Source organism: Talpa europaea (genome assembly GCF_964194135.1).
Source record: "Talpa europaea genome assembly, chromosome: 5".
NCBI lineage: Eukaryota > Metazoa > Chordata > Mammalia > Eulipotyphla > Talpidae > Talpa > Talpa europaea.
This window is the reverse complement of record NC_140071.1, coordinates 6,088,230-6,114,773: the sequence shown is the minus strand read 5'-3', so window position 1 is coordinate 6,114,773 and position 26,544 is coordinate 6,088,230. Positions and strand designations below refer to the sequence as shown.

The 26,544-nt window shown below is 48.7% G+C and overlaps 1 protein-coding gene across 1 annotated transcript; it reads right to left on the bottom strand.

The window, feature by feature from the left end:
• Positions 1 to 183: 183 nt before the first annotated feature.
• OTULIN (OTU deubiquitinase with linear linkage specificity) lies at positions 184 to 26,544 on the bottom strand (the record flags this gene model as incomplete). The annotated part of the gene is made up of 7 exons (XM_084232860.1): positions 184 to 378; positions 2,664 to 2,933; positions 5,556 to 5,681; positions 10,157 to 10,300; positions 13,650 to 13,744; positions 18,761 to 18,837; positions 26,420 to 26,544. 7 exons carry the CDS (start codon positions 26,542 to 26,544, stop codon positions 184 to 186), a joined length of 1,032 nt encoding a protein of 343 aa, XP_084088986.1.

Genomic DNA, 26,544 nt, shown 5'->3' with positions numbered 1-26,544 from the left:
AGGACACACTGCATCACAGATGAGGGGAAAACTTGGTTCCTTCTTATTGTCCAAGGCAAGTCTTCAGAACATTCCCATCCAGCTGAGCACGCAGGGCCCGAGGGTTCTCGTAAGTCATGCGAGGAGATGCGAGGGCCTGAGCCCAGGAGCAGCCCCCGCGCGTGGCGGCCTCCCCGGCGGCTGTCACAGGCTCGTCTCCTCACACACCCTGACGGGGATGTTGTAGTGCCGATCGTCCTCGGCGATCAGGGTCACCACGGGCCAGTCTGGCGGGGGCTCGGTGGGGTAGACGGTGACGAACTCTTCAGTGCTGTACTTGGAGAGCCGGTACACCCGGATGGTGTGGCGCACCGCATAGGCAAGAAGGAACATCTCGACCTGGAGAGAGAGCACACAGGCCTGCTGAGGGGACACACGGCCAGCTGCAGTGACCGCCGGCTCCACCCCAGGTGTGCCACAGAGTGCGGGGCACCACTGGGCCAAAACCCTCCTCCCACCCCCAACCCCGGCTTTGCCCCTTCCTAAGTCCCTTCCATCATGAAGAAGCAGATCATCCGAAACAGATCACAGGTGTGTAAAGGGCTTGTCTCCAGACTATATAAAGAGCTCTCACAACTCAATAAAAAAGTAAGCAACCAGCTTACCAACTGAGCAAAGAGTAGATGCAAGGCCAACGAGCACATGTAGTGTGGTCGGGGGCCGCAAGCCCACCCAGTGAGGGCGCCTCGCTCCCACCACGCCGGCTGCAACCTAAAGGACACGGGTGGGCGGGCGGGTGGGAACGTGATGAAAACGTTTGGAGGCTGACACAGCCGGCTCACACACCACACTGTACACGTATGGAAAGTCACCGAGGGGCGCACTTCAAAGCGGTTAACTTTATGGGATATGAACTTCACCTTAATAAAAGCAAAAAGCAGCACGGTGAGGATGTAGAGCTGGGACGCTGAAACACTGCTCGTAGGAAGGCAAAGCAGTGCAGCTGCTTTAAAAAAACAGTCCCTCAAAAGTTGAAACAGTTACTCTGGCCCAGCAATTCCACTCTCAGGCTACACCCAAGAGAACTGAAACATCATGTCCACAAAATGTGCACAAAACTTGTTCATGACCAGAATTCTTCACCATAGCTAAAAAGTGTAAACAATCCAAACAAGCCAACAACTGATGAACAGATGAGTGGAACGTGAATGTCCACACTCTGGAATGCTATTCGTCAATAAGGAAGGGCGACGTGCTGCATGCTGCTCCGTGGTGAACCCCGAAAATGCTATGCCTGAGTGAGAAGCCAGTCACAGAGGGCCATGCCTGCTAGGCCTCCATGCAGGTGGAATGTCCAGAACTGGGAAATCTGCGGCGACTGCGCAGCTCAGAGGCTGTCTGGGGCCAGGGGAGAAGGGCCGCGCGTGTGCTAACAGTCACGAGCTTTCTCTTAGAGGCGAGAAAACGATCTAAAGCCAGACAGCAGTGATGGCTGCAAAACTCAGTAGTACACAAACTAAGAACCACTGTGTTGCATACTTTAAAAGGGTAAACTTTATGATATATAAATTATACTTCAATAAAGCTATTATTTTTATAAAGTGGACTTCCCATCACAACAGACCTGGTGGGGATTCAGAAAAGAATTTCAGTTTAATATGCAAACCAGACACAGAATACCAGGTTTTTTATGGCACAGTATTTACTATGGCCAACAAGGCAGAAATTACCTCCAATATGATAACGTTTTAAAAGCACGCTCTCAAGCCTGCCTGGCTCGCTGCGGCAGCCCCTTGCTTTGTCCTCCACACCAGGTCACGGCAAACAGTCGGGTGTGGCGGGAGGAAGTGAGCACCCTGGACAGCCTTAATGCTACTTTGGCGGTTGGCGATTCCACTAAAAAAAGACTTAGGACGTGTTGGGGCAACTTAACGAGCACACCAAAGATAGCGTGAGGCGTGGTGAGTCACGGGCGGGCTCGGAGACAGCCCAGCACTGGGCTTCTGCGTAAAGCTCCAAACTTAGCACATCTGTAAGAGATCCAAGAGCAGGCGGGCTCGACTGGCTTCTGCGACAAATTTTCTATTTTTAAGGATGCGCCCGTACAACCACAGCCACCAGGATTAAACAAGACCCGGCAGACGACTCTCCCAGTGCTCTGCTGACCCCCACCCCCCCACCCCGCTGCAGGAGCGGCGAGATCCGCGAGGGCCTATGAGGTGGGCCCAGGATTCTTTGGCACGTTTCACTTAAAAAAAGGCAGAGCCTAATCTCTCCCCGGGAGTGTGGGACAGCTTGGGTGATGTGGTGTCAAGCAGCAGCACATGCCCTCCAAGGCTACAGTGTAAAAGGCAGTGCGGCGCCCCCTGCGCTCCTCCTCCTGGGCGAGAAGCCCGCCACCACGTCGCGGGGACACGCAAGCAGCTCCACGGAAAGGCCAACGTGGTGAGGAACTGAGCCCTTCCTGTGACTACTGATAAGGAACTGAAACCTCGTGCCAACAGCCAGGTGAGTGAGCCAGCTGAGCCCTCAGGTGACTTAACTCGAATAATGTGCCCCAAGACCTGAGCCAGAACCACCCCACTAAGCTGCTGCTGAATTCCTGACGCACAAGGCCTGTGAAATAACATGTGCAGGTTAAAGTTGCTGTTTGAGGCCAATATGTTCCCAAAAACACAACTCACCTGTTCAAGGCCACCGGTGTGTCCCACCTGGTTTAGGTGGTTCCTCAGCAGCTGGCCAGGGTCGTTTGATGTGTCCCGAGCAAACAGAAGCACAGAGAAAAAGGGCACTTCCTTCCCCTTCTCTTTATCATCATATAGTTCAATGGCTCTGTTTAGCATGAGAAACTTTACAGCTTCGTAGAGGCTGTATTCCTCTTCTTCATTTGTGAACAGTTCATCGCAAGCTGTCTGCCTCGCTTCGGCAGTTCTCATTTCCGCCAAGCCTGCCCACTGCAGGAAGAAAGGCACATAATCATTAATTTTTGTTCTCAGCATCCCTGGTGCACTTCCATACTATGAGAACAAAATAATTTTCCTAAGTTGGCAACCACAGTTTGTACCCATGCTCGCTCATAGGACCCAAGTTCCCGGCCTACAATGATGCTCTTCAGACCGCACAGAGTCCTCATTCAGCTTCCCCCCATTAATTTGAAACAAAAGTACAAGGCACTAAGGAGAGATTCGGGGTTGTGGAATGGAAACTTCGACTCCCCTAACTTCCCAGGCAATGAGAGCAAAACAGTGGGGTCAGAAATACTTCCAGGAGAGGCAGTGTGGGGGTGGCCTGTGTGGGGGGTGGCCTGTGTAGGAGGGCAGCAGTAAGTGCCCCTTTTGCTCTGAAAGAAGGAGCTGACCAGGGCAGTGACCACCCAGAAAACACCAAGCCAACTTCACACCTGAAGATGGGTAAGGGAGGCGCATGATTTCCAGACTGTTAGTTGGTTAAATTATCCCCGTAATATCTTAAAAACCCAGGTACACATGAGTGTCAAATGACTACATCCCCTCAGGAAATTCTTACTGACTCCTAGTTAAGGAGAAAGCAGTGCGCTAGGTATTCAGCTAAGACAAGGCAAACTCTTTAAGAGAACAGGAAAATCCTACAAACAAATGTGCTATCAAGTGAATGAGAATAAGAGATGCCAACACAAAAACAGTTCTTACAAATAACCAGCAAAAACTGTTCCTCTTGAAAACCACTAAAATTTCAAATTCAAAGGTAAGCTTTAATGGCAACGGCTGTGCCACAAGACTCTCTCCAATATCTGAGTTGAAAGCTAGAACATCTCCTGTTTTCCGAAAGTCAGCGACTTCTGCTATTTTCCAGAAGTGAACTAATTCTCCTAACTTTCCGAAAGTAAAGTAGGAGTGCTTCTCCTGTCTTCCAGAAGTAAACTGCTCCTATTTTCCAGATGTAAGCTGCTCCTCCTATTTTCTAGAAGTAGGCCAAGTTGGCAGTCAAGAGCCTGACTCTAGTCACAGTCAAGATGAAATGAAGGCCTCACCACCAAGTAGCTGGTGGCTTTCGCAGGGCATTAACTGACCCTTGGGCCTTAGTTTCCTCATTTGTAAAATAAAGATATAACCCCAGCAATAACACCTTGGTAACTGTGAGAATTAAACCACATACACAACTTTTAGTGTACAACCTGGTACCTAGGTGCTGGGGATGCTGACAGATGGTTAATGAACTTTAATGTTATGATGGAACTTTAATGTTAAATTGGAATCACTTACACATTCCCAAAAGCAAGACTCTATGTGATAGCAAACATGCCCCATGAAACAATGTCATTTTCACAAGATCTTAAAGGATAGATGAAGAGTAAACTGTCACCATTGGCTGAGCTGAAGAGCCTTCCTGCCCACTCCCACAGGCTAGAGCATCGCCCTCACCCATCTGCGAGCCAGGATGGGGTAGGCGCATGGCGTCCAGGCCCAACCTCCACACTCAAACGAGAACAGAATCCCTCTTCCCTTCTTTTGATACTGCCATTTCTTTGTCACTAGTCTTCCTCCGGAAGTCAGGGCCCTTGGTTCATTTATTCAACATGATGATCACCGAATGTCCACTACGTGAGGCTCTGAGGAGTGGAGCCATCTCTCGTGGAGCTGGAAGTCCAGTACGGGCGGCAAGCCGGGTTCAAGTAATCAGACCAAGAACCTGGGAGGTGCCACGAGTCGCTGAGCCTCCTCCAGCCCCCTCCCTTGACACAGCCTGGAGTAGCCAATAGGCCAGCAACTCAGGACACGAGCTATGTGAGTGCAGAAAGCCACAAAAAGGGAGCATTTTTATCACCACATCAGTGGGAATCATCAGACCCACTGGGATTCCACGTCAGGGAAACCTCAGAACAGTTTTCAAAAAATATGACAAAGTCTACTCACTGGACAATCATCAGGAAAGAAAATTAGTTTAATAAACACTGTCAGAATCTTAAAACGTGAACATAACTGGGAAGAATTTGATCAATTTGAGTTTCTATCATTAATAGTACTATACGAAATATGGACTAGGGGGCTCCCCGGTGGCGCAAGGGGTTAAGACGCAGCCTATGAAGCTGTCCGCAGCCTCTGCAGCACCAATGTGATCCCCGGTCAGGGAGGAGACCCACATGGTGCAGCAGACCTCTCCTGACTAGCCCGCTGCTCCCCTCAGCAGTGTATTTCAGGCACTCTGCCTGTTCTGCTCCCCGCTGTCTGGTGAATCCTCTCACCCCCCACACCTCTGGCCTGTACCCCAGTTCTTGTATGCATAAATAAATAAATCTTTAAAAAAAAAGAAATGTGGACTAAATGATATCCCCAAACTTGTCATGACTGAGAACAAACACTACAACTGACAAGACAACAGGTAAACATTTCACTAAACTCATCTCCTCCAAGAAGATAGGGTGTTGCTAGCTCTCCATTTCACCAAATACCTCAGTGTGTGTTCATTTACAATTACTTTGCTTAAAAGCCAGCCACAAGCGCTTGGCAATCCACTGAGTGAGGGTCAGAGCGGTCTGCTGGGCCACGAGGAGCAAGAGCGCTGAACTTATCAGAGAAAGGAAACCCCATGTTCCAAACCTTCTTCCTTAGCAGAGTGAGGGATTCCTTAATTTTATCAACCAGGTCATCGCTCTTCCCCTCCAACTTCAGTCCAAGTTTCCACTGCTTGATCCAGCTGTATTTGCTTATGAGTTTCTCCGGTAACTAGAATATCAAGAAACAGAGAAAGAGAAAGCGTGTTAAGGTTCCCAAACGTCCATTGCACGATGCAAGTCACAAAGCCGACGCAACCTACCTTTGTTTCTAGAACCAATTCCTGCAAATCTGTCACGCGGGTTAAGGGCGGAGGCCCTGAATGTGGAAGACACTTAGAAACCGCCTGCCTGAGCGGAATGCGATTTGGTCTAAGAAACGAAGGCACGGTCTACCTGTGGGCAGTGACCCCGGCAGGACCCTCCACTCAAAGCTGCCCAGCTTGCTGCTGGGCGCTGGCTCGTCCCCACCACCCCCTTGTGTGTCACTCAGAAGCCACCCCAGGGTATGTGAGATGGCCCAGAACACAGTGAAACCTGCTCCTTTCCTGATGACCAAAGTAAAACCGACTTTCTAATATTAACACAGATTCAAAGTTTCAGTACTGCAGAGAACACCACCATCTGCTTTAACCTCAGCAACAGTCTTAAGGAAAAATACACCCAGAAGGAGGGTGGAGCGCAGGGCCCGCGGCGGCCCTGCATGCTGAGGCCGGGGACAGCTGAGCGGCCACTTTGCCCGTTTCCTGCTGCCCTGGCGCTTGCTGTCCTGGTGCCCCTAATCACCGACGGGCTCTGGGAGGCAAGCTGGAACACTGTTCCCACTCCACCGATGACAGCATGGGAACTCGGGTGCGCCCCACAGCCTGGGTGTGGCAGGAGAACACCCACGTCATTAGGCTGGGCACGGGCATGTCACTTCACTGCTCGAAGATTCAGAAAGGAAAACCAAAGTGCACCTCCAAGTCAAAAGACCCCTCAAGAGCTAGTCATTTCAACACCGGCCACCGCGGCAGCCGAGGGGTGACAGAGTGACAGAGTCCCAAGGAGGCCACGTGTGCAGGCCTATGGAATCGGGGCCTCTAAGCCGCCTTCAGGAACAGCAATTCCAGTTTCACCTTCTCAATCTACAGTGCACATGTGAAATTAGGGTGCTTTCTGCTCCGGAAAAACAAAAGTCTAACAGGGATGTAAAAGCAGAGTTTCTCACTCAGTGGACAGTAGGGCTGCGTCCCCTCATCTTATGACAAATGACTACCTCCAGCGCCCCAAGAGCAGCCCAGCTCCACACCCACTGTCCTGCACTTTGGCAAGAAGTGGGCAGCTGGGCCGAAAACCTTCATTAGCCTTTCAGGTTTATCACCAGAAGCTAAAATGCCCTCAAGTGGCAAGAAGCTGAAATCACAAGTGGGAGCAGTGCAGCTGCGCGGAAACACATACAGCACAACAATGTGGTGTTCCTTCTGTTAAAAAATGTATTAATTTTACAAATGAAATAAAGGGGGGGGGGTTACAGCTGAGCAGAAAATACTGGCTACACAGACGTGAGCCAGGAAGGGAAGGCCAGAAGCCCATCTGAGCGTCACATGACACTGCAGGAAGCCAAGCGGCAGGCACAGTACTCAGCGTTGTCACCCGGACCCCAAAAGTGCTAACCCCACTGAGGGAAACCAAGGCCGTAGGCCCGGTCCTCACTGCCTGCACACAGTGAGCAGTGCTGTCAGAGCCATGCCCAGTGGAGGAGTGCGGATTTCTGGGAAATGTGCAGACCCCAGAGAAAGCCCACAAAATGACGTGTGGAAAAGAAACAATGACAACTTTGGATTTATTCAAAAGGAAAAAGGTGAATATAATTTTAAATGCATTGAAGGGATAACACATGGAAGAGTCATTTTTTTCTACTAAGCAGAGACCAGACTTCTAGACTAAAGGAGATTCAATTGAAGCAAAACTTGAACAAGATAACAATGGCTAGAAATACTGAGGAAGAGAGCAGGTAACTAGCCGAGGTGTAATTCCACCTGGACACAAAGTCTGCAGCAGTCTGCTCTCCCCAGCAAGTGTCTACAATTAGAGCCACTGTAGTAAAGGGATGGCAAAGAACTCCAGGGCTCTGGCCTACAGCCTGTCCCACCTTAAGCACACATGGCCACAGTCCAACCTGCTCAGAGATATTCAAAGACTTAGTGAACATGGAAACCAAAGGGCCCCTTGGCCTGAGGACTCGCCCTCCTAGGCACCAAGGCATCATGCCAAGTGCAAGAACAGCCAGACCAAACATCTCCAGGGTCAGGGTCAGGGTCAGATGATCCAACTCAGTCAAACTCTGAGGCTGAGATCTGCACGGAAGCAGGAAGAACACGCAGGACGCCAAGGCAGGGCAACAGGTGGGGAGGAGGTGGCTGAATGGTCAGAGGGGCAGTGTGGGGCAGTATGGGCAAAGGTCAACCTCCCAGGCTGGGAACAAAGCAAGGCCAGGCGAGCAGAAGCAAAGTCAGGGGGCTCTTGACTGAGCTCAGATTAAGGGGAGATTCTCTCAGTCTAGCTCCCCCATTCCCCCTTAATGTCCCAATACCACGCATGTTTAGGAGAGGGAAGATGGCAAAACGCCACAAAGAACCTCTCGCCATCCTCAAGTGGAAGCAGGAAGAGCCAGCTAAAGGGCAGGAATCCCTTGGGCACAAAGTATGGCTCCTTGGGTTCACCTGAGCTCTTGATGAAATGCACCCTGACATCAAGGGCTGTTCAGCAGGGCCTGCAACAGGCTGAGGTGGGGTCCAGTCACAGTTAATTCAGAGGGAAGACCAACCAGGTGGAGGCACCAGAATGACCCGGAATGGCGTCCACATGCAGCTAGGAGGCTTACCAAGCTTGGGCAAGTGCAACCGATCAAGCCGTGAACCCTGACGGCACTGGTGCCTCAGACATGACGCGCTGGGTCACTCTGCCGCCTGCTCAAGTCTCAGAAGGGACACAATAAAAAGGCATGGAGAAAAAGAGGTCAAATCAATGGAAAACTGTTGGGGGCTGAAGAGTCAACATGAAGGCAACTCTTCCAGCTGGATGCGAGCAAAGAAAGAGCAGTCGTTTCTATCTCACTATAAATAAATGTCACCATCTGCAAAGGAAATAAACAGCCTAGTGTATCAAGTTCTGTAGCCTCTATGGATTTCTCAGTGAATACTGAGAAATCTGCTCAAGATGATGTCTCTGCTTAGAACAAAGTATCTCTCCCAGTATGGCTGAGACAGCTTACATGGTATGTTTCACAGCGTTTACATGGATAACCACAGGACAGACTGACAGCCTGGTCCCGGCTTCATCATGTGGTCCTGCACCCTCCTAACAAGCCTGAGCAGCTGAGCCAACAACCAATTTCCTCTAAAAGTCTTAACTACAGGCAACACCGCAGCGCCTCCAACTGTCCCCGAAAGAGGAGTCATTTCGGCCATGCTCCCTCTGTCCTGAGGATCGGCCCCGAGCCTGCCCAGCAGCCCCTGTGTCCAGCAGGCTCCTCTTCTACAGGGCTTCCATCTCACCGTCGGCCACTGCGGGCAGGGTGGGCTCTTCTGGGGCTGACCGCCAGATGCTGCTGAGGCGGCGCGCCCATGACTACTGACAGCACTTGAGCTTTTTTTTTTAAGTACAAGACCTGATTGTGATTTTCCTCTAGTTAGTATCATGCTGTCAGTCCTGTCCAATCATTGCTGCCGCCCCCCAGCTCATTTAGGACACGATCATCCAACATGTAAGGTGACCTCTTCTGACTGTCTCCTTCACACGACATATGATGTGACATAAGATGTCAGAACCAGGTGATGATTTAAAACACTACAGGCCTGGGACACAGCCCTGACCCTCGCCCGCCCAGGAGACCGCGGCCACCTCTCCAATGTAGCAGCAGCCGCCTCACAAGTCAAGACTCCCCGCAATTTGCAGAAGGTGCTCATTTCGGGAACTGGAACAAGAGCTACAAAAGTGTGTATTTTGGGCCTCCCCTGTGGCGCAGCAGTTGAGCGCTGGGTTGCGAAGCTGCCCGCAGCCTCTGCGGCACCAGTTCGATCCCCGGCTGCTCCCCGGCCCGCTCCCCGGCCACCGCAGGAGGGTCCCACATGGCGCGCAGAACTCTCCTGCCACCCGCTGCTCCCCTCAGCAGTGTCCTTCGGTCCTTCTGCCTGCTCTGCTCCCCGCTCTGGCTCTGGTGAATTCTCTCACCCTCCTGCGCTTCTGACTGTACCCAGTGCATGTATAAACAAAACAAACAAACAAATAAATAAATAAATAAATAAAGTTATTAAAAAAAAAAAAAAAAAGTGTGTATTTTAACCCCTGGCAGGTTCTCAGACAGGCAGGCCTTAATAGAAACATCAACACTGAGGGCAAACTGCCCCTAAGTGCATTTCACAGCCCTAAATAATTCAGCTGAATTGTTCAAATAAATTACATCATTTTTCTCTTCTGGAAAATACCATTGTTTTGTGTTGCTTTATTACTAGGTGAAATTACCCCAGACGCACAGAGCTGAACAAACCCACATGCTGATGTCACACTGCGGACAGCACCAGCAGGCACCATGGCAGAAAAGGGAAGTCCTTCTCACAAGGCTAGTGGAAACAACGCAGACTCAAACCTGCAGCAGCAGCGTACCAGCGTGAGCTCCGGGTCCTGCAGCCAGGAGGGCGGCGCGGTCGGCTGGCTCATGGCCTGGAACAGCGTGGCCCTCAGTGCGCAGTAATTGTCTCCACGGACTCGCCTGATGGAGGTGAACTTCTGAGACACCTCCTCATAGCCCTGGGTGAAAGCATCAAGGATTCAAAAGGGTCACCAGTGACTTCAGACAGTGGGGAGGGTCTTATTCCTGTGGGGAAAATGTGCCTCGATGTTGGGAGACAGGCAACAAGACTAGCTGAGCTCTTCACGGGAAGCACTGATTCCTTTTTAATTAATCAAAAGGGGTAACAAAAGTTAGTACTGCACAGCCTAGCAACATGTACAGATACAGATACAGCACACCAGAACATACAAAATAATATATCAAGTATTATTAAATACTTAAAGCTGATCGTAGGACGCTGCAGGACTTAGGGGTGCTGATCTCTCCCCCACGACCACCACAAAGAAGTTAAAAATCTGCTTATACCTTTTGATTCACCCAGAACTAAACTACTAACAGTCTGCCGCTGACCAGAAACCTCACTGACACATGAGCAGTCGATCAGCCAGCTCACACATGCTGTATGATCACATGGTCTTCCCACAACACGGTGAGCTGCAGAGAGGAGACTCCAGGGCCTGTGGACTGCGCGGCGCAAGCCCGTGCTGTCCAAGCTTAGGAGAGCATCTCCCAGCTAAGCAACTGCTGTAACTCTCACTTACTGACAACCAACATTCTGGATGGTTTATGTTGACCCCAAACTCCTTAATGAAGTGATAGGGAAGAGCGAGATGTACTGAGTTTATGTCTATATTAAAAAAAAAAAATTACAAAACCCCAAGTTTCCAAGGTATGTCAAAAACGCCATTGAGGCCTCCCTGGTGGCACAAGGGGTTAAGTCTCAGCACTATGAAGTAATCTGCAGCCACTGCAGCATGAGTTTGAGCCCCAGCCAGGGAGCTACCCACATGGCGCAGCAGACCTCTCCTGTCTCCCCGCTGCTCCCCTCAGCAATGTATTTCGGCAGATCCGTCTGTTCTGCTCCCCACTCTCTGGTGAATACTCTCACCCCACCACCCCGACACTTCTGGACTACACCCCAACTCTTGTATACATAAAATAAATCTTTAAAATAAAAAAAGAAGAAGCCTCCACGCTAGGAGATGCCTGGATAATTCTGCTAGACTTTTATAAAAAGTGGACAAGAAGTGCCATTCTTGTGCAAGCTGGAAGTGAAACAAGGAAATGAAAATATTCAGTGACATGTTCAGTCACTCAAAACCAGCCACCCAATGGATCACTGCGATACATACACCCAAAAAGGTCACCACAGAATCTAGTGACCTGCTTCACGTGCCCCAGGACCTGATTTCCCAGGTCAGCTACCTGGGAGCACTGGCCCTGAATTCACCGTCTCTCCCACCCATGGCCTGTCCCTGTGGGTCCTCTCACTGGGCCTGCTCTTCCATGGAGTCACTCAGCCCTGAACCTACAGAGAAGTGTGCCATCCTCCTGTTGGGGTGGGTACTATGCAGACACTGCCCAAGACCTGGACCCTCATTTCAAGATTCAATCACAGGATGACATTCTAAGTGGACATGTATGTACTTCTCTCCAATAATGAAATTTTGAGTTGAATTTTATTTAGTGACCAAACCACTACAATACCCAAAGGCCCATTAAGTAGATTCACAACCCCTAATATGCACCTCCTCCCCAGGGCAGGCCCCAAAAGCCCCAGGAATATGCACCACAGCTAACTGCACAGCAACTGGTGCATGTACAGGTTATGTTGTTTGAGGAGTGAATCAAACTTCTACAATTAAATTTAGATTTATACACTTCAAAATATCCAAAACAAAAATAGACAATGAGACAAAATGCATTAAAAAAGAATTGAGATTGGTGTTGTTGCAGGGCCCAAAGATATGATCACTGCCCTAGGGCTGATGCCATGCTCTTTCACGAAGTGCCTCTGAGTATTTATTCGGTCACGGGAAGAGCCCAACCACACAGTCAAATCTTTCCCTTGAACTAAAGTCACAGAGGAATTGACTTTAGGATGATTTCCAAGTAACAGAATATTTAGATAATTTAATATACATCTTCACAGTTTTGGGCTTTAAGATGCCAACTGTTAGAATACATCCTTCAGAGACAGCAAGGTCACAGAGTAAAACATCAGTGAAAGCATTTCCGAGGAAAAAGAGAAACGAAGCTTAGGTATCTGGCTTTCTGGTTATCTAGCTTGAGACTGAGCAGGAGAATGCTAGAAAATCTGAGTGGCTGACACACATCTCAGCAGATGACATCAGGAATCTAAATGTTTTTAATCTCCAGCAGGATGCAGGGCCCAGGTACTCTGTGACTGAGTTCTCTGACATGTGCCTGACACAAAGAGACTACAGGCTGGACCTGCACAAAGCAGAGCCCACAGCAGCAGCTGCACACCAAGGAAGGTCTGCCCTGCAGAGGGCAGGTGGGGGCAGCCGCGGGACCTACTGAAAGATGCCCGGTATTTTCTTCAAAAACAAGGTCCGAAGAAAAAAGTAAATGTATTTAAATATTTAAAAATTTTAAAGCCTAAATAATACAGTTCTAAGCAAAATGAAAATTAGAAAGATTTTTTATCAAATATGACATGTGAGTATCTCTAATACACAAGTACATTCAAATTCATAATGAAAATAATCCCAAGAGAAAAATGAGCAAAGTATATAACCCAGAGGTTTTACAAGAGTTAGAAGTTTTAGACTGAAACTGCCATTTCTGGAGCTCAGAAACAATCAACTAACAGCGACTGCCCAGGGTTCAAACTACCAAGGACTGCTGGGTTCAGGTGAGCCAGCAGGGGAGCCAGCACTGTGCACCTTGACTGCTGGGCCACAGAAGAGGTCATGGGGTCTGACCTGACCAGGGCAATGACCCTGCCCAGTCACAGAGGGACTGTGTCACAGGAATCCCGGTGTGACACACCTTGCAGATGACGCTGGAGCCACCAACCTAAGCAATGGATGAGGAGGGGGCAGCTCCTGGGACTAAGGGAGCAGAAGTGAAGGAAGCAGATCCAGGTCCCTGTGCATAGCGTCCAGGAGGGTCCAGGTGACAAGGAGCGGAGGGCGTGAAACCAACGCAGTGGGGACAGCAGATACAGCATCCGTCAGTCCACCCCGGAGGTTTTTACCACCAGACCAGAAGGGAATTCCCAGAGGACCCCAGAGGAGAACCAACGGCTGGCCCAACACAGCGGCACAGGCACTGACAAGTTTTTCCAAGCAATCACATCACTGGATAACTGATCCTGATTCTATATTCATGCTGTGACTCAAAACAAGTCCCTTGTCTTGGGAGTCTGTCTCTTCATCTCTAAAATTAGAAAACCAATATTTACATAGTCTAATAGCAGTTATCTTAACTAACATCTAAAAAAAGAGGCCATAATAATCACTTAGGCGGGACTATTCCCACGACCTGAACGTGGCATACCTTTTTCATACATGTTGCCTTCTGCGTATTTCCCCTCCACTCTTTTTTGCAGTAGTCCATGATATCCACTTCAGGAGCTACACTTACTCGGAGTTCTGTTAAAGAATCAAATAAATAAATAAATAAGTGGAGGGGGGCGGTTAATCATGAAACAAGGCATGAGCAGAGTGATGGTGCTGCTTTCCTTGAGGGTGACTTTTTCTCTTACTTCATTCCAAACAATTTCAGAATCCCATCACTGCTTAGTGGCAGATCCAGAGACCACCCTCACCTCACCCTAGATGAAACCAGAGAGGTCCCCCAGTGCATCTCTCTTGTCACCATACCCTACCGTACATTCCTGACATGGTGGCCAGGTGACGCATTTAAAGCCTAAGTGAGGAGATACCCATCGCTCCGGGACCCAAGAACGCAGGGGCCTCTGAAAGTCCCGGCTCTCTTGGAATGGGACCCATGTCTCTCCCGTCCACAAGGGCCCATGCCCTGCTCCCCCATGGCCTCTCTGGCCTCAGCTCCCTCCCTCTCTGCACTGATGGTTCCTGCCTTCCCTGCAGCCTCCCCTCGCTCCTCCCACACACCTGACTTGGGGGCTCTTCCCATGTACCTGCAGGGCTGCTCTCTCTGGCCACGCAGGTCTCTGCTCAGCTACCACCCAAAGTTCCCGCAGCAGAGGCCCATACACTCCTCCACTCTGGTCTCCTCACACTGTCTTGCATGGCTTCTTGGCACCAACCAACACCTAACATGTTTCATTTTCTGCATCAACCACCCTCAACAACACACAGTCAAGCAGGAGCTCCCTAGGGGCAGGTTCCTTGTGTTTCTCAGCTGTTTCCTCAGCACAGGGAGCTACACCGACAGGCGTCCCTGAACAGCGCTCTGATCCCACGGAGGCAGCAACAGCTGAGCCATGGGAAATGCATCCAATAACCTGCAGTTCGTTTTTTCCATCTGCTATACCAAGAGGTACTATCTCTCTAACACAAGAAGTATACCTGATTGTCTTTAAGACATCCCCAAAGGCTACAGTGTTGATAAAACAGAAATTAACAAAACATCCAGCATTAAATGAACAACCAACCTCATCTGACTCCAAGGTAAAAATATAACTTCACGCTTCACTTCTCTGGGCTTCAGAGAAGTATATGAAATAAGGGCTTTGCCAGCATCACTGGCTTTTAAATATTTCTCGTTACAACTCATAGTAAGAAATGCAGTTTTATTATAACCTAGTGTACGTACACATATTAATGAATACACAAATGTAAACTTTGTGAAAAATAAAACTTATAACCTGAAAGTTTAAAAAAAATGGCCTGCAGATTTTCCTCACACAAGGCTGAGGGCTTGAGTTTAGGGTATCCATCCACTTTTCCCACACACGTACAAATACCTGTGTGTGTGTTTTAGAAAGAGAGAAACTCTCAGGCATATCTTGACTTTAAGTTATTGAAGAAGTAAATGTTAGTGAAGAAACTGGAACAGAAACACAGAAATACCCAACAGCGTATCTATTCTTGAGGCAGCTGTACATAAATCTAAAATGTCATCATATTCAGCTGAATTCAACAAATATATGCTGGGTGTCTAATATGTCTTAAGCACTGAGCGAGGAACTGGGCATAGGAAGGCCATGAAGATGCAGATTCTATCCTGAAGGGGTGACGGGCTGAGAAAGGAGAGGCAACAGGCATTCACAGCCAGGGTAGGTGGGCGCTGGGCAGGATGACTAAGGGGCACAGAGGAGAAGCCCCTAAATCCTCCCAGCAGTTTAGGCGAATCCCTTTTTTCTTTACAAAAAAAAATGCAAACTCTAAGAACAGCCTTTTTTTGTAAAATTTCTTTGTGAATCCTTTTATAAAGAAAACAAGTCTTTTACATGAAAGGGAAAATAACACATATGCAGATAACTTAGACATTTATCTGTGGTCTAAGTTAGTTGCCCCTGACATAGAGACCACAAATTCCAAGCTGCAGTCAATCAAGACCAACAATGCTTCAATTCAAAAACCACTTCTGGATGTCCACAAGTGGAGGGAAGGCTGCCCTTGCAGCTGCCTTTCTGCTCACCTCCCACACAAAGCACGCAGAACTGTGAAAGTCCAGAGTCCAGGACACACACTGGGCCATGCTCTCCGGCCAGGCGGGGTTATGCACCGGACAGAGAGCTTCCAGCTCAGATGGGCCTCCCAAGAAGAAAAGTCCAGCTTCACGTCCCCATATACAAGACAGGACCTGGGCAGAGTGCTATCACTGAGGTGAGGAGGGGCAACCTCACCTAGAGCCACAGTCCCGTGCTGAATCAGAGGCCAGGTGAAGCAGTGAGGGTGGAGTGCTGACAGCTGCTATTCTCTCTCAAAACACTACTTTAATTACCATTCTGCTACTGTTGTCCTGGTGGAGGACTCTAACAGCCACTACATGGCATCCTCCAGGCGGGAAGCGGAGGCCCTGACAGGTGGTTCAGTGTCCAACTGGGCCTTTCTTTAACTGCAAAACTACAAAACTACAAAGATTCTGATTACTATTTTCAGGAAAGAACATTCCTAGTGGCAGGGGGGAAAAAAAAACACACACAAAGAGGGAAGCTAAAAACCAGAGTGGTAACCAGGAGCTGAAATTATCAAAAAGTATTGTCCTTAACCATCACATGGTGACAGAAACAAGGGCTCAGACCACTGCAAAGGGGGAAGTTAAACTGAGCCACATCAGAAAGCTGGGACTCTCAGTGGGGAGGCGGGCTTGGGCAAGAACTGCAAACATTTTCTGTAATGGACCAGAGAAGAAATGAGATAGGTTCTGAGAGCCATAAAGCTTCTGTCACGACTACTGAGTTTTATCTGGCATGACAGCTATCACAGGCAATATGCAAACTAAGATATCCCAATAAAACTCTATTTACAAAACCACATGTAGTCAGGGAGCCGTAATTTCCTGGCTCCTGGATGAAGCAAAGAACCTTAGCCAGTAACACAGAGCATAAGAAAACCTTGGGTCTCATTCTGGGCTCTGGGTTCAGGGAGAGGAACTCTCCTCTGAGAAACCCAAAACCATAGGTCCACTGTCACACGGGGCCTCAGACAAGGCCCCGAGACCCTAGAAACCCAGTTCCAGAAATTACCATAAAGTGGCCTGATGTATGTGACACCTGGGTACCCAGCACAAACAAGGGCAAATGCTCTCACATGCAAGTCAGGCTGACAAAGGGTATGTAAAAGTTGAGCTTATGATTCAAATGCTAAAGAAACAGGAAATAAGAAAAATAGCAACTGGCATAATCAGACTTGCCAGAATTATCAGGCAATGGAATTATCAAATGTTATCAAAAAAGACTGAGCAAACTCAAGGGAAAACAAAACCTTTCCGAAAGAGATCAGACGGAAGAAAGTGCCCTGAATGCAAATGTAGCTAAAAGACACAAAACACCTATGAAAGGATACGCAGCAGAGCGCCTGGATGACCGAGTGCTCAAAAATATCTCATCAGAGTTCCAGAAGGAATAAACGGGATAGGAAAAAAGATAATATTCAAAAAGATAATGGTTGAGAATTCTCCTGACTGATGAAAACTAGGCATCCTTGGATTAATAAAGAAAAACGTCCCAAGCAAAATATCAGACAGAAAAAAATCCATACTTTAAGGAGACATCAAGGAGGACCTGCAGACACCAAAGGGAAAGTTGCAGGGGAAGACGGACTGCCCGCAGGAATCAGGCTGACTGCGGCAGTATTTTCAACTGCCAGGGGGACCCAGAAAACAATCAAACAAAATCTTTAAAAAGATTAGGAAAAATAACTATTTATCTGGGGATATTTAAGAAAGAAAGTGAAATCGATTTTCCAAAAGAGCTTCCCACGAGCGGCCCCTTACAGAGATGCCGCCAAAGGATATCACTTCAAGGAGGTCAGAGATGGAGGGAATGTGAATGGATCCGCTCTAACCTCAGACTAAAGCTGGAAGGGACAAGACCTAGTGAAAATCCGAAACGCCTGCATAGGTCTACACGGACGGAGAGAAGAGAATCACAGCAGAGTCTGCAGTGCGAGAAGGCAAGAGGTCGCTGCGGATGCAGCAGGAATAAACAATGGCCGGAGGATCTCGGCTAATGAGGATTCCACATGCTGAATGGATTCTGTGGAACTGCAGGAGAAACTGGCCGTGTGCTGAAGATCCATGGGGGACCAAAGAGCGTGGCCTGAGAACACAGGTGGACTGGACCAGTACAAGGAGTACCTCTAATGGCTTCCGGGGTGAAGAGTTCCACCAAGACCTGGTGCGGAGTAGTCGAAAACCATGTTCAAAACCCTCACTACTTGTACCACTTGCTCGTAGTTACACCCATGACAATACTTTTGTTAACTATAAAGTCAACAGAAGCTGTTTCTCAAGACAAACCAAAAGAACACACACATTACTCAGGTAACGAGAGAGAAAAATGCACTTATGAGTCATCTATAGTGTACCCCCAAGTTGGAGGACCCCAGTCAGCTCCTGCACAAGGCTAGCCAGTGAAGTAAGGAGGTGCTTCTCCACACAACCCCCCGCTGCTGGGCCACACTAGAGGAGGCCAGCGGCATGGCCTGGCCCTAACAGCCCTGGGGCCTGGTGGGGCGCGGAGAGCAGGCGTGACTCAGCAGGAACACTGGACACACAATGAGGAGATTGGCGCTCGGCAGCCCTCGACCACTTGTTCTTCTTCCAAGTCAATCAAGCTCACGAGGTCATCTGCACAGCCGTGCACAGCCGCTTCTCAGTGAGGCCATCCACTTGAAAGGGGAAATACATTTTAAAACCAAACTCTCCCCCTAAGAATATAAGGAAATCAAGAACTGAGAAAGGGTGGCGTCAAAAGATTAAACATATCCTCAGAGGTGCGAAAACAATCTGAATGTAAAGAACACAGAAGAATTTGTGCATTAAAATTTTACAACTTCAGGAATCAGTCTTCCCCAAACTTACTTCAGCAAAATGAAAGATGTGGGTAAGACCAGATGCACAGGAAGGCTTCCCAGAAGTGCATGTCAATATATCATGAAAATGGAGACACAGTTTAACTGCATTTTCTACCATAAACATTAACAACTCTGTAAATGAAACAATTCCAAACATACCTGATGACCCTCTTTCATGTATAAGTAATTCTTTCTCCTTTTCTATTTCATCCGCAGCACGATACATGTCCTCCTCACTGAAATCACACCAAATTAGACATTTCAAAAACGTGTTGCACAGACATTTGCCCTCTTACCATAATATGCAGCCACTTAAAAATGTATTCACAGTGAAGTTTAACTCTCACATTGCGTGGTGACAGACTGATAAAATAGAGGTCTCCTATCAGATTCTCACGTGTCTACCATTTCACTTCGGACTACCTTTAAATGAGAAACTTATCATCATGCTACATAGCTCTGAGGCCACTTTAATTGCAATGGCTGTTAATGCCTCAACTACCTACCTAAGCATCTTAGCATGGCTCTTATGAATGACATCCAGAGATGATTCTAACAAGTGACAAGCACGGTGGGAGTGCCCACACTGACCTGAACACAGCACAGGCAAGCTCGACAATAGCTACTCTAACAACAAGGATAGGGGCACACCAATTACTACATAGATGAAACAAATGATTACCCATGTCAATGGTTATGATTTTGACAGATACTGTGAAGGAGAGGGAGGGGCGTACGGGTGACTAAATCTACTCTGAAACATTTCCTCAAAGTTAAAATACCTCCCCAAACTCCCCCTGCTCCCTCACCCCCACATTCAAGCAGCCACCCATGTTCTGCTGAGCATGTCCCTGCCATCCCACATCCTTTAACTGCTACCACTACTACTGACTTGCTATTTTATAGGTAATTGCTGTTTAAGGAGTCTCCAGTTTCATCTAGTGAGTCTACCAAGTACCAGAAAGGGAGAAAAATCACAGTGGGTGCTAGACAAGGAAGAAGAAAGAACTTCTGTTTTTAAGATGCCTCCTTTTCCCCTGAAATTATACCACAACATGACAAAGATGGGAAACAGAAACACCAACTTTGTCTTTGCCAAATCCACTAGACATATGAGAGCTGAAACAGTCCAGAAATGGAGGAAGGAGCAGTCTAGTGACAGAGGACAGGGAGCCCTGATGCCGGGGGAGGGGATTTGCCCAAAGTAAGCCAGGAAACCCTGCAGAACCCCGGGAGGCTCAAGAATTGGTGGCACCAAGTACTTCAGGAGGGACAGGTGTTACCCAGAGCCAAAAACAAGGAAACACTGTGATGGACAGAGAGTAGTCAGACCTCGACCCCTACACTGCCCAGTCACGACAGCATACCAGCCGCACAGAAGACAAGGCGGGAGGCTCAAGCAAAAAAGGCAGACAGGAAGGAGGAGTTTAATAAGGTTCATGAAAAACAAGAACATAAGCGAGTGACTGAGCTACTCCTACTCCTATTCCCTGGGCACCCTAACCTCGAGCCCATGTCCACTGCAGCCAGTGGAAAAGGGGGTGAGAAGGAGAGAGATGGTGAACGAGCGGTATCCAGATAGGCAGCTGAGGTGGGGAGTGTAGGATACCCACCTGCCCCACCACAGAAACCCTTCCATGGCTCCCAAGCAGGCATGGAACGGGCCATTCCAGCCTTGCTCCAGGCTTTCCCAACAGGGACCAGCCTGCAGGCTCACCCCTGTGACTGGCTCAGTCTGTTCCCTCTGCCTAGACATCAGGGCACGAGGTGCAATGGGTCTGAGGCCAGGGCAGAGGCCAGGCTGGAGTCAGGACCGAGAGCTTTTAGATGCATGTGTGACCGTGGTGCTGAAGTGACCATACCTCTCAGCACCCAGCTTATCCACCTACCAGAATGACAGAGCACTCATCCCCAAAGATGGTCCTGAAGAGGCACGTAAAAGAACTGAGCACTCAGAGAAGCTAGAGATCCTTATGAATCCTCAGTCTAGATCCATCCGGGTGGAGTAGTAACAATCTTCCCATGATCAACTCTTACTCCTTTGTTTTTCTTTCCAAATGAAGGTGAGAGGGGTGTGTGTGTGTGTGTATCCCCTCTCCCCTTGTTAATGTTGGAAGGTGAGAGGACGATACCAGGGAAATGGTACTTTCCATGGCTGGGGTTCCACTGAGATTTCGAGGGAAAGGTGTGCTGTCACCCCAGAAGACCCGGCCAAAGTTAAAAGTAAACAGAAATCAAACCAGGTTCGCTGGGACTACATACATCGAGCACCTAAAATTATAAATGACTAAATGTGTTAGCTCCTCTTTGCTTAATTTCACGGTATCTTTCTGCCTCCTTCCTAGTTTTATCAAATAGGAGAGAAATTCTGTTCCCACAAAAAAAAAAAAATTAAGTGAATGACTTTCATAACAGCGTTACCAGAAGCTCGCCTTTGGGCAGGCCACTTCCTCTTCAGCAAGGGTGAGGGCACAAGACCTCAATGATCATCCGACACCTCACTGTCTCACTGGTCTTCGTTCTGACAGACTATGCATCTGCGTTTACAATTGTATTCCCAGGGAAGGCTGCAGCTAAGCTATGTGTGCATCTGGCACCACCTCTATCTGGCCCCAGTTCTGGTCTTCCTTTCAGAGGCAATCGCAACTGCCCGACCCAGCTGGTCTTCCAAACACGCATCCTCAGAACAGCCACAGCACCAGTGCACAGAGCGGTCACAGGCAAGGGATGGGGAGAAACCAACAGAAGTGCGAAGGGAGGGATGCCTGGAGTAGAAAGGGAGATTCTTGGAAATAAAAAAAAACAGTGATTCAAAATACGCAAAAGTTGCAAAGCAAAAACTGATACGTGGGAGGCCCAGAAGATTCTCAAATTACCGCAGCTACACCTAGATTTCATTCAGATTCTGTGCGCGATGTTTGCCAACTTGCACAGCCACCAAGGACATCTGGTAACTTCCCAAGGCCAGCGAGGAGGCTGTACAATGACCCTTATTAAAGGCCACCCTTAAAATGATCCTCCAGCTGTGGTCACCTTGAAAAGAGGGTAAGCAATAAAGCTCCATTAAGATGGTCAAAAAGAAGACATTTAAGCAAAATAATGAAATGCTGACCCATCTAATAATAAGGACAATCAACTAAGAGATGTGAGAGCAAGGAAAATAGAAATAATTTAAGAAAATATTCATTCAATAAGCTTTTTTTTTAAGAGGCATGTATTTTTATTTATTTGTTTGTTTGTTTGTTTGTTTGTTTACACAAGCACTGGGTACAGTCAGAAGCGCGGGAGGGTGAGAGAATTCACCAGAGCCAGAGCGGGGAGCAGAGCAGGCAGAAGGACTGAAGTACACTGCTGAGGGGGTAGCGGGCGGCAGGAGAGGTCTGCGCGCCATGTGGGACCCTCCTCCGGTGGCCGGGGAGCAGCCGGGGATCGAACCGGCGCTGCAGAGGCTGCGGGCAGCTTCGCAACCCAGCGCTCAACCGCTGCGCCACCAGGGAGGCCCCATTCAATAAGCTTTTGCCCTAATCTTTCAAAGTATCAAAATATGAAAGTTGAAAATGACAAAACGAAATTATATTTAAAATTGGAAATCTAAAATAGCTAGAGGTAAAGGAATGGTGAGAATTTTTGCTGATAATTCCTACTTAGACATTCTTAGTTCAGCACCACAGTATTTTTTTTTAAGTGTGTATTTTCAAGTTCCCATTTTCTCTTAAGCTAGAAACGAAATACTTTCTTACTTGTAAGGTAATATACACTACTAAGTAAGTTACATACTAAATTGTAACCTTCCTCTTGCTCTCTTCAAAGACCTGCTAACGATCATAGTTTTTAATACTTGCTTTTACAATGTCCATTACATACAGGCAAAATTATACTATTCCCAAGATTAAAGGCTGTAGCTAAACACAGAGCTCAGTGAAAAGGAAGATATTTCCATAAAGTCAATTTTTCAATTTCTGATACCAGAAAACCTGGGACATGGAAAAAGTCAAGAGTAACACATGCAAAGCCAAGACAGCATTTCAATCACTCACCAAGAAGAATCTTTGCACAAGTTCCCCTTAGTTGTCTAAAAGAGCTAAACTGAGTATGGCTTGGTTCCGCTCTCTGGACTTGAAGATGCAGTTCAGGCCTCACTTGGCCTGTGTTGAGGCGGTGTTGGGGAGACAGTATTAGCCAGTGTGACTGACACCGACGCGCCTCCCCGCGCAGGCACAGGAAAAGCAAGACCACTCAACACAGCCTTTCTCGACCACTTAGCAGTTGTAGAGATGAACAACACGTGAACAACACGTGAACAACAGGAAAGTCCCGGCACCCAGGCCAAAATTCCACCTCCCTTCTGCAAGTGGACTTTCCATGACCGGCTTACTCTACTTCACGTGACTTCCAGAGGTATCTGGGTCCAGTCCAGCTCCCTCAACAAAAGGGGTGATTCTCAGCAACATCGCATTTCTGGACTCCACAGCAGGTTCCGGGGGAGCAGCTGTTATCCCAACTACCTTTATCCCCAACCCCACCAAGCTGCTGCTAAGGTGTGAGGTGGGTGGGGATATTCACACAATAGTTCACACAATAGCACGTTAGCCAAGGACAATGGTCTAAATATTTGCTCCCAATCCTTGAGAATCCACAGATCTTAGACCAGAAAAACATAAATATACATAAAATTTTGCCCTCCATTTCAGGTGTTCACAATATGTTTCTCTATCCATGCCCTCAGCCCCCACATACACAGCCAATCTGTGGACCCAAGATTCAAACCCTGCTTACGCCTTCCCCGTTCCCCTGCAGCTTCCGGCAGAAAGAGGGCAATCGATGACTTCTCACTCTCAATTCCTTACGCATGTCTGGCCTGGCCACCAACTATGTCAAATGGCCATCTTAGTCCTTTGGATTAACCTAACTAAGGGCACGAAGTGGAGAGCGTAAGTGTCAAATGTAGGGGTGGGGAGAGCAGGGAGAGTGCAGAGGTCTACCGACAGGAGCAGTGAGCAAGTGTCAGGAAAAGTCAACTAAATCTGGTCTGAGCTATGACTTGTTCGAACGTTCCCTAAGTCATCCCGTGAACCCTGCCCAGCAGATGAGCAAGCCAACCACAGCTCTCACATGAACTAGGAAAAGAAAAGAAGAGAAATAAGGTAGAAAGGAAGAAGGGGAGGAAGAAAAGTTAGAATGAGATTTATAAAGCAGCTTATCATGGGGTTTTAAGTCGCACTTTCCTACTATTTTTTCTCTCCCTCATGAAATGCTGCGAGCCGGTCAGAGTCCGGGTACCCGACAGAGGTGCTCAGGAAGTGAGCTGCATCTCCCACTGCACTCTTGAAGACTCACATCCCGAATGCACAATGGCTGCGAAAGCTGGTTCCTGATTTGTACTCACAATTACTGTTCACCAACTGTGATAAAAATGACTCGCAGGATATCTCAAAATATCTGTTGTTTCACAGCGTTCACATTTCCAGAGATAAATACTTACAGGGCAACCTCAGCTCTGAGTAAGAAGAAGGACCCTGACAGAGACTTTTGAAAACCTTTATTTTTAAAACTATTTTAGCTCTTATTTTAGCTACTACGTGATTTATTTAAATCTGCACCTACCCACCAGACAGCATAGATCATGTAAAAACTAACATGCAAACTAAGAAATAAGCAGTGCTTATCTGTATGATGCAGGAGTTTCTTTATCCCTAAAGGTAACAGCAAGGAGAAACAGCCTTATTGCCCACAAAACTGGCAAGAATGCCTAAAACCTAAGATGGGATGTTCAGAAGCTGACCTCCAGGTTCTCTGTGTCTCATTTCTCTTATAAGAGTTACAAGAGAATGAGATCAAAGACAATAAAGGCAGGAAGAAAAAGAAACTAAACCCTAATAAACCACAAACTAGACATCTAGTTCAGGGGGAAAAAATCTGAAGTTTGCTGTGATTTTATTTTTTTTAAGATTTATTTAAGCATACAAGAACTGGGGTGTAGGCCAGAGGTGAGGGGGTGAGAGTGTTCACCAGAGACAGAGTAGGGAGCAGAATAGGCGGATGGACTGAAATACACTGCTGAGGGGAGCAGCAGGTGAGAAAGGAGAGGTCTGCTGCGCCATGTGGGTCAGCTCCCTGGCCGCAGTGGCTGAGATAGCTTGATAGCACCGAGACTTTAACCCCAGCGCCACTAGGGAAGCCCCAGTTTGCTGTGATTTTAAATCATGTCCTCTGCCTGGTTTTGCTGAGGAGGTCTACAGAGATGGGGAAGTCCAAGTGCAGGCCAAATTGCACCTATGGAATCTGCAACTGAGTTTCCTAATGTGTAAAAGTGACAAACACAGCCTGGGTCTTGCAGATGCCTTTCAGCCCTAAGTCCAAAATTCCACTAAATGAAGAGAAAAGCAACATCTGTGCTGCGAAACCTATTCCTCGGGAAAGTGGGTCACTTTCCCAAGGTGCTCAGCACATTTTGCAAACTACCTCCAGCAGCAAAACCTGCCAAATAACCATGTATACTTTTGGGAACATGATTCTGGTTTCAAAATTTCTGCATTCCCTGGGGGCACAACACAGCTTGGGCCCAGGTAGAGATGCAGTATCTGAGGGACAGGGCCTGTGAGTGGGGGCACAGCTCTGACCATGGGGATGAACCAGGTAGCATGGGCTATGGAGGAGAAGAGGCAAAAGTCCCCTTACTGCCCCCTCTGCAGAATCTGAGGTAGGTCTCTAGATCCAGAGTACAAATATGTAACTACAGGTGATAGGCATGGGCCTGCTCAGCAGTTTCAGTTAAAAAATAAAATGCTACTATATAAAAGTCAGGTAATTTCACATAAAAGTCAGATATCTGGATTCTTTAAGTACAGCTAACCCCGCTGCGACAGTGTAGAGCTGCCAACAAAGAGATGCTGACACCTCTTCAGTAACCTGTGGACCCCACCTGGCTAGTTTCACTCGGGTTAGTTCCTAGGACAAAAAGTCTGAGACCTAGACTCTCAACCTTTCCCTTCCCAGTAGCCAGCAACCCATTCAGTGTGGATCATGCCACTCCAAAGGGGTTTGGGTGCGCAGTAAAAAGAATGGCAAAGCCCTTGGTAAAGAACCACAGACGTCTTTTAAGGAAATTCCAAAAAGAAGCAGCTCTAAAAGCGCAACTGACATTAATTCAACTTCCCAGCCAACTAGGCTATCTGTCAAAGCGGTGATCTGAGTGCGCCCCTCAACTGTGAAGTTCCAAAGGCATTCCTAGGTGCCATGGGTTTGAAAGTGCAGAAAACGTTTTCACTCTCCAAGTTTATATTCTGCCTCCACCTCCCCACCCCCAAACTCCGCTGAAACTGCTGCCCATGTAGGCAGCCTTCTCTACAGCTCGCTCAGGGGCTGACGTCGCGGCACGGGCTTGCTAGGTTAAACATAAAGAACTGCAGGGGAGTATCTGGGAAGCCGTCGCGGGGGCCGCGGCATTGGGGCGCAGGTGGGGCGCACGCGTCGCGCGGCCCGACTCCGCCGTGGCGGGGCCTGGGGCGGCTCACTTCCTTCCCGCCCCGGCTCGGAGGAGCGCTCGACCGCCTCCGGGGTTTCCCGAGCTTCTGGAGCTTTCTTGGTTTTCACCTCAGAGCGGTGCGGCTGCTCACAGCGGGCGGGGGCCGACCGGGCCCGGGAAGGGGGCCCTCCGCCCATCACCCGGGCCGGGACCCGGGGTCAGGGCTCTCCAATCGCCCCCGGGCCGACGGCCTCCCTCGGACGCGAGGGTGCGGGGGTTCCGGCCGCCGACCCTCCAGCCCGGCCTCCCGAGGGGCAGCGCCCGCCGCCCGCCCCGACGCGCCCGCCACTCACTGCTCGGCCGGGGGCCGCGCGGCTCTCACGGGGCCGGGAGACGCGGCCCCCGCCTCCAGCGCCGGCTTCTCCGCGCGGCTCGCGCCCGGCCACGCTCCGGGCTGGGGCATGGTCCCCCGATTCAT